Source organism: Nelumbo lutea, chromosome 7 (assembly GCF_056320005.1).
Source record: "Nelumbo lutea isolate HS-2025 chromosome 7, American lotus-T2T, whole genome shotgun sequence".
In the NCBI taxonomy this organism is placed as follows: Eukaryota; Viridiplantae; Streptophyta; class Magnoliopsida; order Proteales; family Nelumbonaceae; genus Nelumbo; species Nelumbo lutea.
In genome coordinates this window covers 59,748,413-59,762,948 of record NC_142690.1, presented here as the reverse complement: position 1 = coordinate 59,762,948, position 14,536 = coordinate 59,748,413, and the positions used below count along the sequence as shown (strand labels likewise).

Sequence of the window (14,536 nt, the reverse complement as noted above, 5' to 3'; positions counted from 1 at the left end):
TCTACTTCAGGGTATTGCAGTTTGGTGGCTGGTAATGTTGTCTCTTGGAGGAGCAAGAAACAATCAGTTGTGGCTCGATCCTTAACAAAAACAGAATACAGGGCCATGGCACATGGAGTCTCTGAACTGTTGTGGCTAAGGTCATTGATGGAGGAACCTGGGATTGAGTATGACAAGCCAATGATGTTGTACTGTGATAATCAGGCCGCCATTAACATTGCCCACAACCCAGTACAAAATGATAGAACTAAGCATATTGAAGTTGATAGACACTTTATTCGAGAAAGAGTCTCTTCGGATGAAGTGTGTCTTCCCTTCATCACTTCTGAAGGAGAATTGGCAGATTTTCTCACCAAGGGCATTCCCAAGGCAAGGCTTCAGCATGGCACTGGCAAGCTAGGCATGATTAACATCTATGCTCAGCTTGAGGGGGAGTGTAGAGAAGATGGGCCGAAAGGCCCATAGGCTGTTATTCTATGTTATATTTATGTTCTTTTCTGTAATGGGCCTTATTCTGGGCCCATCCTCTTCTATGCTGTGTTTTTGTAATTTCTTGCCCAACCAAGGGCCTCTCTTGTAATTATTCAAGAATTAACTTAATAAAATTGTATTAGAGTGTTAGAGGGGGAGATTAGTTCGAACCTCTCATCCTCTAACCCTCCTTGCCGCTAGCTCTCTCTCTCCATCTTCACCAATCTTTTCAGCTGTTTGCCTTTTCTGGTTTCTCATCTAATCTTACACAGTCCCATACTTCGAAAGGCTGTTTTTCAACTCTAACTGGAGCCCAATAGATCCAAACTTGAATGCTATATAGGCAATAGAAAGGGGAGCAGTGTGATGTATTATTTCTATTAGAGGACATCTTTGGCTTGACTAGATCATACAAGCTAAAACATTTTTCAAATCTGGAGTTCAGCATAGAACGTGTAGATCGGCCATTAGCACATAAAACTAATCTAGAAAAATTTTAAATAGGCAGATACACCATTGAAATTTGTTTTCTTTTCTGCATCTTCACTTTTAGTTTTCTTGCTGCAAACTATTTCTCTCCTATTTTTGTGGCTGCAACCTATGAGTTTCAATATTAATATTAGAGTGTTTAAGAGGAATAAAAGCAAAATACATAAAAATTTCAACAAAATGGTAGTATTTTCCATAAAATGGCCCCATTGGGGCAAGATGCTAGGAATGTAACTTGGATGTGCCCAATCTGAGCCCAGCTTAGCCAAACCCAACCTTTTGTACAGGTTGGACTTGTTTCTTAAGGATACTAGCTGGGATTAGCCATGGAATCAGGTTTTTTTCCTCCCTTGAGTAAAAGCCTTTTTTTTATGAATGAAAATAATTTATTAAAACAGAATATAAGGCAATACAGAAAACCCATGAAGAGGCAAGAGCTGTTACCTCTTCTAACAAAGTATTACATCAATTAAGAACCGGATAAGCAGAAATAAAATTACATAGCAGCCCAAAACAAATGATCCCTTAAAACCCCTTGCTTAGCTAGTCCATCCGCTAAGGAATTTGCTGATATTTCTACCCAAAGAGAGGTAACTGTCATATTTCTTGTGAGCCAATTGACTTTCCTCAATAAACCTCTATATCACTACATAGCTGAAGCTGGCTTTGTCAGCCATCGCACAACAATTTTAGAGTCTCCTTCAACTATCAAGTGTTGAACTCCTAACTGTTCAGCAATCTGGATGCCTTGTACAGCCGCTAAGATCTCTGCTCTATTTGAGTCTCCTATTCCCACAGAGCCTGAAAACAAAGCTAGGATGATGCTCTCTATCTCTCAGCACCCCTCCTATCCCCGAAGGGCCTGGGTTTCCTTGGCTACTACCATCAAAATTCAGCTTTGCCCAACCTTCGGGCAGAGGCTTCCACACTGCAGCTACCTTGTCCCTCCTCGTATGACTAGTGGCTACCGCCTTCCAGTTACTCCAAATGTCATCAAAGGAAAACGTATGAAAGAAGTCCGAAGTTCTTAGCCAATGAATGGCTCTAGTCAGTATACAATCCTCGACAGTTTGTAAGCTTCTTTCCTTTTCTTTGAACACCCTAGCATTCCTTTCTTCCCAAATTGTCCACAAGGCTGCTGCTCTAATGCATCTCCACATCGTTTTTCCTTTTTTTGTAGGCCACACAAAACAAGAAGGATCGAACAGCTGACTTAATTCTGAGGACAGACCAGCCACCAGCCTATTGTATATATGCAGGTATGCTAGTTGAGTCATTTAGCAAAAATGTCAAAATGACCCAAGAATCTTCCACAAGGAAAATGAGTTTGGAGCACTATTCCTATATCTGCCATTCTCTCTCTCTCTCTCTCTCTCTCTCTCTCTCTCTCTCTCTCTCTCTCTCTCTCTCTATATATATATATATATATATATACATATATGTGTGTGTGTGTGTGTGTGTGTGTGGTATTATGGGCAATAAGATATAAAGCCAGTAATTTATTGCAAAACACCTTTGTAAGTTATAACCAGCCTCACCTTGTTTCTGTCTTCTGCAAATAGCATGCGCAAGTCACCCATGTATGAGAGGCTACATATTCTAGCATACAGCTCAACCTGTGTGAATGGAAATATAACATCATTCTAGCAATATAGAGTGACTGGAAAGTGATGAAGAAGCAAACCTCAGTAAACTTAGTTGGCAAAAGAAGGAGTGCAGCAGACATTGCAGCCTTCAAGTTAACTGAGTTTACATTTCGTATGTCCAGATTGTCCACTAACATATGAACCTGGAATAGTGGGAGGAACTCAACATTGTGAGTTTGGGACTATTAAAATCAAGCTTGTGGAGGATAAAGGATAAGATACAGATACAATATTCAGATCCTTAAATGACAGGCTACAATCAATAGCAGAACCAATAAGAGAGAATAAAAATGATGATGGTATCATGTAAAAAACTGTGTCGACAACATAGCCAAATCATGTTTTGGATCATTTCAAAATTATCTATGGTACACCTCACCTACCCAAGACATATATAGGACTTTATTGGCAAGGGAAAATGGCCAAAATCTTAGAGAATCAAATCTCGAGAAAAGAATAAAAATTGTTGTATTTTCTATTGAAAGATCTAAAGCACCGCCTCTGGATGGTTGTATAATGGCTTTCTTCCAAGCCTGTTGGTAAATAGTGAAAGATGAATTTCTAGAGTTTTTTTTCAGGATTTCTTTTTTCTTTTTGGATTAGCAAATAAGACTTTTATTAAAATCAGAGATAAAATTAAATTACAAGAGTTAGGTTTCAGCAGTGCATTCACCCAAGCTACAAACAAATACAAAACAATTACAGCTCTGCCCAGAACAAAGTAGGTCTATTTGCTCCCTATTTTGCTAGGGAGCTTCCAAGTATGTCAATTTCCCTATAGATAAAGTTGAGCTTCCAAGGTGCAGTAGTGATCTGCTTTGCCCAAGAAATGACCAGTAGTGAGTCTCCTTCAATTTCTAAATCTGTTACTCCAATCTGCTCAGCCAGCTTTAAGACTTGTAGGAGAGTCAATCGAGTCACCACTCACCAATACCTATTGGTCCTGAGAAAAGTACCACAACTTCCCCCTGATGATTTCTCATAACACCCCCCTATATCTGCCCTTCCCAGGTTGCCAAAGGAACTCCCATCAGAGTTTAGTTTTAGTTTATTTAATGCAGGTGGCTTCCACTCCACTCTCACCACCATTTCTTTGGGTACATCTGTTTGTGTCATTTCAGTCCAGTTCCTTAGAATGTCATTTGTAGAGAAGTTCTTGAATAGGTCCATGGCCATCACCCAATGTGCAGCTCTAATTTTTATGGCTTCAATGACTTCCTCCTTTGATTTCTTTTCTCAAAGAAAATTCTTTGGTTTCTTTCCTCACATATATTCCACACCACAGCAGCTCTTGCTGTTCCATAAACACTTTCCTCTTTTTTTTCTGTTGCCTTAGGAAAGTAGGGTTGAAGAGATTTACTACATCCTGTGGAGGAGCCCATCTGCATCCAAAAAGAGAAACAACAAATTCCCAAGTACAAGAAACAAAAGAGCATGACAAGAGTAAAAGGGTAGGGTTTCACCACAAGCCTTACAAAGAACACAACTTGAGGAGAAAGACAGTTGTTTGGCTTTCTTTTCTGTAGCACAACACAAGTGTTTACCTTCCCTAGGAACACTTCCCAACAGAAGGCTTATACTTTAGGAGGGATCAGTTTGCACCAGATTTCTCTCACTAGGAAATTCACCCCCCCCCATATTTCAGAATGAGTGAGCATAGTAAAGAAAGAGGCACAAGAGAATAAGCCGTCAAAGACTGGGGACCAGATTCTACTGTAGCTATATTTTGGTCTAAGTGGACCTTCTCCAAGGTTGAGATCAAGAGCAATAGGGAAGCCCAGCCATTATCCCTTAGACCCCTTCTGAAGCCAAAGTCCCACGAAAAACCCAAGTCTGAGAGCATACCAACCCGAGCAACAAATTCATTCTTAAGGTTTGACAAGGAGTAGAGGTCAGGGAACTTAACACTAAAGGGCACATCCCCTACCCATAGGTCTTCCCAGAATAACACTTTATTGCCACACCCAACATCAAAGCGGATAAAGTTAAGAAAGGTTGGTAGTACCTCAAAGATTGCCTTCCAAGGGGAGTATGGAGCTGCATTGGAGGTTAGTTTTGCATCCCAACCGTTTTCCGCTTCACCATGAATGCTTTTCAAGAATTCTATATAAGAGGCAAAATCAGCGCAAGAATGAATGCCACTCTTATTACTTTAATCCCCAAAAAGTAGGGTTGCAACATGGACAGGTTTGGGTCAAGATTTTATAAAGATTTGAATGGACCCAGCCCGGAAGCCCTAGCACAATGCAGTGTAAAATCTTGAAATTGGGTACCTGACTTGCACCCTACCAAAAAGATAGAAGCCCTTGATTCTAGAGATTTTAGGCCAATAAGCTTGGTGAGTAGTGTATATCAATGTTTCAAAACATGGAGGTGTAAAGCCTCCTTAAGAGGAGGAGGAAGAAGAAGAAGGAGAAGGATGATGTCATTTTGTTTTTCTTGTTTCTTTTTTCTGAAATATATCTAGTATTAAGAAGAATGAAGTTGCATAACACTAACTATGGGGGGGAGCAGATCATCTAAAACAGGCACTTCCTCTCAAAATCAAGGGTCTGTATGTCCAAGGTAAACAAATTACAAACCAAAATCTAATTGCAAACAAATGTGTCCAAGATCTGACAAGACATAAAAAAGGGGATTGGATATACACATGCTTCAAAGTATCAATACACCTCTGTGTATCGGCAGAGGTGTATCATGCTGATGAAGAGTGTATCTGTTATTCCATCAATTCTTCACATGAATATAAAACTGGGTCAAAACCTTGTGTCCATCAATTGCACAGAGTGTAGTAGTATGCATGCATGCATGAAAACTATGTATGTGGTTTTAGGGAGATCTTGATAATCAAATCAAAACAAGAAAAAGAAACGACTAAAGTGAAACATCCCACTGAATGATACCAAGCTATTTAAATGGGAAACATAAAACTTTAAATGCAAATTACCAATAAGTCAAGTTTGTGTTAGAAAGTAATTTAAGGTGCGGACATACATGTCAAACTAGAGAAACTAAAAAAAAAAAAAAGAATTAACAGTGAGGAATGCATACAGGTTTTTGCAGACGACCACTGAAATAAAACCTCTCCCAATTCAATATATCCTGAACCAAATCATGCATTCTGACAACCCCATATTTGATCATCTAGCAAAGTTTTCAATAAGAAAGAACATGTTAAGCTCTAGTTAAATTCATCACAAGCAAAGAAGTAGAAAAAAACTGGTCATGACAAAGAAAAAATGAATTCATTTTTAATGCAACAAAAGTATGTCTAAATAGCAAACTATTAGAAGAACAAAAGTTACTCACCAACGTGGTTTGTAACTTTGATATTGATGGACTTTTCTTTTGATAAATAATAATAAGCATCTTATTAATGCTCGAATAGGAACTATAAAAGGATACAGCATAAAATTCCACAAAGTGGCACTAGTTGTAGCGTCAATGGATGGGAAAACCATTTATAATACGACCTTGAATATATCTGATCTCTGACTAGATGGAGGTAGTAGTTGAGGTAAGAAAGTCAGGGAAGTTGGAGGAGAGATTGAACGTCCTTCGAGCAAGCTTGGTCGGTAGAGTAGAAGGGAGAGAAGTGGAAATAAAGGACTTCGAGAGTTGGGCGAAGCTAGAATGGGGAAGATAAAAGGTTTTGGGAATACGGAAACTGCACGCAGAGCTCTTACTGGTAATGTTTCACAGTAGCCAATTTGCTGAACAGGTTTTAGAGGAAGAGAAAAAAAAAAGTAAGAGATTTCGATCTGAGGCTGGATAGATGGTTGGCGGCGGCTAGAGAACTGGTAGAAGGTAGGTGGAAGGGAGCAGTATGGATAGACATTGTAGGGATCCCACTACATGCATGGTGTATCAATACATTCGAGGAATTAGCTACTGCATGCGGAAGATTCATTAGAATGGACGGAAGAAATAGGACTTGGGAAAAAATGGACATGACAAGGATACTGGTTGAAGTCGAAAACATTTCTAACATCCCAAAGAGGTTGTGCTTGGGTTTTGCAGGTGAATGGTACAATCTGAGATTGTTTGTAGAAGGAGTGGATGGTACTTACTGTAGAGCTGAGAGGCGTCAAGGGGCGAAGACGACCCAGGACAAGGGGAGGAGAGAGGAAGAAGATCAAGCGGAGGAGGAAGGAGAGAGGAAGAGTGCAGAAACAGGAGAGGAGATGAAGAGGCCAAAGGAGACGAAGAGAAGGGAAGAAGAAGATGATGATGAGGTGGCAGCATCATTAAGAAGAAGGAGGCACGTGGAAGGCAAGAGTAAGGTGGGCAGTTCAGCATAAGGGACACTTGAAGGTTATTGAGCCCAGGCAAGTAGGAGACAGCGATAAAGAGGGAGGAATTCGCTGGGGAAAGAAACCGTCACCAACCGGGGTTAGGGAGGTAAGTGTTAAAAAAGGTTACCGCTTTAATAGGTTAGCGGTAAACTTTAAAAGAGGGAACAGGAAGAAAGGAAAGGAGAACAAGAGGGGTAAAAAAGGAAGAACGGGCCTATGTTCGAAGAAATCCAGTTTTGAACGCTTGAGATCCAGGAAACAAGATAAAACTGAGCACAAGGAAGAAGAAAGCGGAAATTGGACCTGGGTGGTGACCAAGCATGAGAAGGGAAGAAAGTTTAAGATTCTAGGCAGCGAGGTGGACAAAAGAAGAACGACAAGCTCAGCAGTGGAAGAAGAGGTGCATAGAACAGATATAGAAGAGAAGTCGGTGGAGTCAGAAAGAAGTAAAGAGCCAGACAGCCAGAACACCAAAAAAGATTCACCCAACAAGCTGAAAGAAGGGAACTCCACTCCAAGAGAGTATTAAGGAAAAAAAATCTCGAGTAGAAGAGGAAGAAGAGTCAGGGACATCGGGGAAGCTGCACATTCAGGAGGGGGAGCGTCTCCTGGTCAACTAGGACTCGAGTCCTATAGAGAATACAGAGAAGGAATTAGAAGGAAGGAAAGAAAGAGAGTATGGGAGTGTCAATTCAAGCATCCTGGTATCATCGTCCAGAATTGAAGAGGTAAGTCAGCCTGGAGTGCCAAGCATTCTGGTGCTAGAAACTCCAATCAGAGAGGAAGGGGAAGAAGGAAAAGAAACAGGAGGGATAAGGGAGAAAGCTTCAGCGAAGAGACCTCTGAGAGAGGAGGAGAAAGGGGGTAGAAGACGAAATAAAGTTTACAATAGAAAAAGAAGACCTAAAGACTCTTCACAGAGATTAGAAGGAGGGGAACAAGGGGGAGAAGGTGAAGGACCAGCGATTGGGGAAAGGAACAGAGAGAAAGATAAAGAACATCTACAAAAGGATCACGAAGCTGAGGAAATAATACAAAATGGGAAGGTAAATATTAATAAACTGGTGGAGAGGGAGGTGGAGATCGGAAAGTCTCTCGGGCTAGTCTTCTGGGGAGGGGAAGGCTTTGCTAGTAGAAGAAGAAGAGGGAAGAATATCTAGAAAAAATAAAGGGGTGGGACGAGGAGGGAGGAGAAGAGGAAGGGTTGGACGAGCTCGAGTAATTTGGGGGGAGGAGGAAGATGAGGATTCTTAGTTGGAATGTAAGAGGGTTGAGGGATCGTAGGAGGGAGATAGTAACTTGCTCCGGAGCTTTAAACCAGAGGTGGTTTTACTCCAAGAAACAAAATTGAAAAACTTTGATATGAAATTGGAAAATGAAATATGGGGGTAAGAGGGAGGAGAGTGGGTGGAGCTTAAAGCTTTGGGTCTGTCAGGGGGAGCTGTAATCATATGGAAACGAGGGGTCTTTAAAAAGGTTGGGGAGGATGTTGGAGTGTTCTCAGTATTAGTATTATTACAAGATGTAAATGGGGATTGGAGATGGGGTTTAACAAATGTGTATGGGCCAAATGAGGAGGGGGAGAGGAAGAAGATGTGGGAGGAATTAGAAGGGTTGAGACAAAAGTGGAATTGGCCTTAGTGTGAGTGGGGATTTCAACATGGTAAGGAGGAGGAATGAAATGAAGGGGGAAGGGAGAGGAACTTCTGCAGGTATGAGGAGGTTTGAAGAATTTATAACCAATAATGAGCTGATTGATCCACCTTTGGTTGGAGGGAAGAGGAGTTTACATGGTCGAATGGCCAAATTCCAGCCATTCTCAGAAGGCTGGACAGAATCTTATTCTCAGAAGATTGGGCAGGTTGTGTGGGTGAAGTGGTTCAGGAACCATTAACCATCCAACTATCAGATCATAGACCAATCCTGTTGAGAAAATTTGCAGCTGCTACAAGCTTCAACCCTTTCAGGTTCAAGAATGAATGGCTTCTTCAATCAAACTTTGTAGAATGGATAGAAAACAAGTGGAAGGAAGTGCAAGTGGATGGGTCAGCCAGTGTTTTAAAAGCGCAAGGCGCAAAAAAAGCGCAAGGGCCAATTTGCGCCTGAGGGGCAAGGCACGCACCTTTTTAAGCAAGGCGCAAACCTACAAAAAAAAAATCAGAAAATTCAAAAAAAAATGCCAAAAAAATTTAAAAAATGCAAAAAAAAAAAATCAAAAAATATTAAACATAATGTTAATAAAAAATATAAACTTAAATTTTAAATAACCTATTATCTAAAATTAGAATACATAAACATAACATGTAAAGCATACTCAAATGAAAATTTAAAAATAAAAGCAAAATTTTAGAAGTTCCTATGGGGTGAGTGTATGGAAGGGAATCATGAGCTTCAATTAAAATTTCAGAAGTTAAGTTTAAAGTTGGGTAAGGCTCTAGGGTAAGGTTTTGGGAAGATGAGTGGTTGGAGGTGGGAAGATTATGTGAGGTATGTCCTAAACTTTATAAATTGACAGATCAACAAGTGCCTATTGAGCAGTGTTACAAGTGGAGGGGGGAGCAAGTGGTCTGGAATCCAAGTTTAGAAGACCGTTATTGGACCAAGAAGTGGAAGAATGCATTCAGCTATTGGAGAAATTGGAAGAGGCTAACATTTCCGGAGATACATCAGATAGTTTATGGTGGAAAGATTGCAAAGAAGGACAATTTTCAGTTGAATCCTTTTACAAGGCTCTGCTGAGAGATGGTAGGGATTCAAATCAGATAAAGGATGTGTGGGGCAATCCTGTCCCCACAAGGGAAGAGGCTTTTGTGTGGCTGGCGGCACATGATAGTATCTTAACTAGCAACCATCCGAAATCCATTGCAGCTTGCAAATTGTTGCTATATGTGCAGCCAAGCAGAAGAAACAGTTCTCGACTTATTCTTCACATGCAATGTGGCAAACTTTATGTGGAAGTTTTTCCCTCATCTGTTTGGAGTGGCTGCTTTTCATCCAACGACATCAGCAGAATTTTTTTCCTTGTGGCATAAAACCAGAGGAAGCAAGAAAGCCAAAATCTTGTGGAGCTGTATTCCATTTGTAGTGTGTTGGGCCATTTGGAAAGAAAGGAACAGAAGGGTATTTGAAGACAAGTCAAAAAACATAGAATATCTGATAGCAGGAGTGGGCAATATGACTTCTGTGGAGCTGTATTTCAGGATTACAATTGCACCAAAAATAAATTATCCCTATACACCCCTTCTTTAGATAGAAAATCTTCCCGCCCATTAGCCGATCTCCTCTCCCAATGAACTCTTACTATTATATTGGAGGTTATCCACTTGAACCTTCTCATCACTACCCTATAGGACCAAGCTACAGTCTCCAGCTCCTTCAGCCATCCAGTTACCAGTTTAGAATCACCTTCAATTAGCTAACTCCCAAAGTTCACCTCTCTAGCAATCTGTACTCCCTGTAGACTGCTTGGACCTCTCCATTAGCCGCATCCTCCACTCCAATTGGACCAGAAAATAAGGCAACAATTTGACCATTCGTATTTCTAAAAACTCCTCCAATACCAAAAGGCCCAGAATTACCGAGGCTACTACACAAAAGTTTAGCTTGATAATTCCTTCTGCCGGAGACTTCCAAGCTACTATAGGCTTTAGAGAAATTTCAAAGATATTTCACTAAGATATTTGGAAATTTAAAAAATCAAGAAAGTTTTCTAGAAATGTGAATTTACTTAATAAACCTTCAAGAAATCATTAGAAGAAATATAATTGTACATTTAAGTCTCAAAACCATAGCAAGGAACTGTACAAATCAAATAGGAGAAAATTAAGATACTATCATAGGTATCATTCTCTTTGTCTCCCCCTTAGTCTTTAGCCATCTTCTATTCCTTAAATATGTCACTTACCTGCCACTTTGACTTTTGTCTTAATTGTTACTATATGTTTTGATTAGATTAAGAATACCCTTTTGTAATTATATGCATTTTTCTTTTTCTTTAGAATTATAGTGGCATAATAAGTGAATCATATCAAAATAGTAAGCTACTTTCCAATAACCAATTCCATGTTGGTTGTTTTAGGGAATCATTTTTAAAAAATTATGATGATTTTAATGAAATATCAAAAATAATAATAATATTAAAAAATGTAAACTTTAAATATATAGTCTATTAGTGAAATCTGAAATATTGCAATCATATCAGAAAAATATGGGGGATATTTGGAAGAAAAAAGATTCCTAGAAGGTTTTGTATCACCACCTAGCAAAATAGGGATATTTCAGGGAAATCTTGCCAAATATCACTGATATTACAAACCATGCTCACCAGCAAGAGCACACAAATAACTCTCTATAATAGTTGGCCATATAGAATATTTGAAGAACTACAAAATTTTATTGTATAAAAGCCAATAAAAACTTTTGTTGCAAAAAAAAAAAAAAAAATAGAAAACAACACAATAAAATAAGAGTACCTGATGGTGGGGGCCATATCATATTCCTGCTATGGGGGAATATAAGTATTTCTTACTGTTTGTTGATGATTACTCCCATTTCTCATGGGTTTATCTTATGTGTTCTCGTGATGAGGTCCCCAATTTGACTTGTGCTTTTCATGTTCTCACTTAATTTAGAGTTAAAATCAAAATTTTCAGATCTAAGAATGCCAAAGAATACTTCACTAAACATTTGAATTCATATTTTCTTTATGGGGTTGTTCACCAAAGCACTTGTCCTCATACACCTCAGCAAAATGGGGTGGCTGAGAGAAAAAATAGACACATCTTGGAAGTTGCAAGAAGTATTATGCTGAATTCTAATGTCCCTATTCGTTTTTTGGGGGATGCTATTCATATAGTTGTGTATCTCATCAATTGAGTTCTTTCCCGTGTTCTGGTTATGAAAGTCCATATTACATTATTGCATCCTAATAAAGATTTGTTCACCATCCCTCTTAAAGTCTTTGGGTGCACTTGTTTTGTTTACATTTTGGGACATCATCATTCTAAGTTGGATCCTAAAGTTGCTAAATGTATATTCCTCAGTTATGCACAAAATCAAAAGGGATATTACTGCTATGATCCTCGTTCCGACTCTCATTTTGTGTCCATGGATGTTACTTTCATTAAGGATGTACCTTAATTACCTATGGGTTTCTTCTCAAGGGAGAATAGTGAGAAGGATATTCCTAGTCTTAAAGTTCCTTTGCCTATTCCTATCCTTAAAGGTGAGTTGTGTAATGAGGGTGCTTGTCAAAGTTGTAAGGAGTTGAGGGTCTTTCACAGGAGGTGGAGGCAAGTTGATTTTGGTGCTCATGATTAGTCCAGTCGGTTCCTGTCACTTCTGTAGTTCCAGATTCATGTACTACCACCTCCTTTCCTATTAATACATCACTCTCACTTCCAAATTCCTTACCTCATCCTCCTCCAAATGACCTTGATCTTCCCATTGCAATCCACAAAAGGAAGCGCAGTGCATTTCATCTATTGTCCATTGCATCTCTCAATTCATCACCTACGATCATCTCTCACCATCCTATAAATCCTATTTGGCATCTAACTCTATTGTATCTATTCCTAGAACTGTCCTGGAAGCTCTTGTGGTACCTGAGTGGAAGAATGCAATGAAGGAAGAGATGGATGCCCTCATTAAGAATAAGACTTGGGAGCTAATAGACAAGCCAAAAGGGAAGAAGCCAATTGGGTGCATATGGGTGTTCATTGTGACGCATAACACAAATGGTTTAGGTGAAAGGTAATAAAGCCCAACTGGTTGCAAAGGAGTATACTCAAACTTATGGCATTGACTACCTAGAAACCTTTGCACCTGTAGCCAAGATTAATACCATTAGGATTTTGTTATCCCTTGCAACAAATTTTTCATAGATTCTGTTCCAACCAAGATGTCAAGAATGCTTTCCTTAATGGTGATTTGCAAGAGGAGGTGTATATGGAGTTACCTCCTAGGTTCTATGATGAAGCTGTAGAGAAGAAAGTTTGCAAATAACAGAAATCTTTATATGGTTTAAAACAACCTCCAAGAGCCTAGTTTGACAGGTTTAGATTGGCACTAGAAAGCTTTGGTTATGTACAATCCTACTCCAATCATACTCTCTTCATTAAGAGAAATGGTGATTCTCTCACCCTTCTTGCAATGTATGTTGATGACATTGTAGTGACAAGCAATGATAGTGATGAGATTCATTCATTTAAATAGTTGCTTAATAAGGAATTTGAAGAGAAAGACTTAGGCGACCTATGATATTTCTTGGGAATTGAAGTGGGCCACTCTTAGACATGGTATCTTCATCTCACAGAGGAAATATGTCCTTAATCTCCTTAAGGATATTTATCAAAAAAATATTGGGAAACTGGAGTTTGCAGTCGAATAAGACTACAATTAGTCCTAGTTTTAGTGTTCAATTAACAAGAAAATTTGAGAGAGAGGAAGAGGATAAGAGAAGAGAGGAGAAGAAGAGTTCGAAGGGGAGATTTAGAAAAGGAGAGGATTGTAGATATGCCGCCTCTCTCTTACTATTTATATTAATTCTCAAATAAAGATAAAAGGGCCGAAATACCCTTACTACTTACATGGCAAAAAATAAAAGACTAATAATTATAGACCGACTGAAATAACTACCAACTACTAACTAACAACTAACTGTTGACTATAGTCATATGAGTACATTATAGTGGGGACCACACCAGTGTTCTCTACACTCCCCCTCAAGTTGGGAATAGATGTTTGTCATTCTCAACATGCATAGATCCGCTTCTAACTTCTTCTTTGAAACCACCTTGGTGAGAAGATTGGCAAGCTACATGTTAGAGGTGATATATGGAAGACATACTTCTTGAGATGCAACCCTTTCTCTAATAAAATGTCGATCCACTTCAATATGCTTAGTTCTATCATGTTGTATCGGATTATGGGCTATATTAATAGCAGCCTGATTATCACAGTACAACATTAGGGGTTTCTCATAGGCAATACCCAACTCTTCAAACAGTGATTCAACCATAGTATTTCAGCCACACCATTTTCCATGGACTGATATTTAGCTTCAGCACTAGAACGAGAAACAACATTTTGCTTCTTACTCCTCCAAGAAACAAGATTACCTCCTACAAAAGCACAATATCTAGAGGTAGACCTTCTATCATCAACACACCCAGCCCAATCAACATCTGTATAAACTTCTATCTTCATGTGATTATTATCCTTAAATAGTACACCTCTGCTTGGACACCTCTTCAAATATGCCAATATCCTCTCAACAGCAAGTAGATGAGTGGTTCTAAGAGAGTGCATATACTGACTAACAACACTGACTGCATAGCTGATGTCTGGTCGTGTGAGACAAAGATAGAGAAGTTTTCCAACAAATCGTTGGAACATAGCTTTATCTTCAAGAGACTCTTCACCTTCTGCATTGATCCTGTGATTTTGTTCAATAGGTGTGTCAGTTGGCTTAACACCCAACTTTCCTATTTCCTCCAACAAATCAATGAGATACTTCCTTTGAGAAACAAAGATCCCATGCTTGGACCAAGCTACCTCAATACCTAAGAAATATTGTAGCTCTCCCAGGTCTTTTACCTCAAACTCTTGATGAAGAAGTTGCTTAAGAGACTCAAT

General features: G+C 39.2%; 1 protein-coding gene across 18 annotated transcripts in view; it reads right to left on the bottom strand.

Annotated features, from left to right (window-relative positions):
- The window catches only part of LOC148846605 (translocator assembly/maintenance protein), a 66,256-nt gene that overhangs the window by 47,548 nt on the left and 4,172 nt on the right, over nucleotides 1-14,536 (bottom strand). For 14 of the 18 annotated variants that reach the window (XM_088954878.1, XM_088954877.1, XM_088954897.1 and 11 more), the window contains 3 exons: nucleotides 5,658-5,750; nucleotides 2,645-2,749; nucleotides 2,499-2,576 (listed from right to left, as the gene is read on the bottom strand). In XM_088954878.1, the coding sequence (XP_088811004.1) occupies nucleotides 2,499-2,576; nucleotides 2,645-2,749; nucleotides 5,658-5,750 (276 nt within the window). The remainder of the gene's footprint in view (nucleotides 1-2,498; nucleotides 2,577-2,644; nucleotides 2,750-5,657; nucleotides 5,751-14,536) is intronic. The other 4 variants (XM_088954889.1, XM_088954888.1, XM_088954893.1 and 1 more) reach the window with 1 other exon arrangement.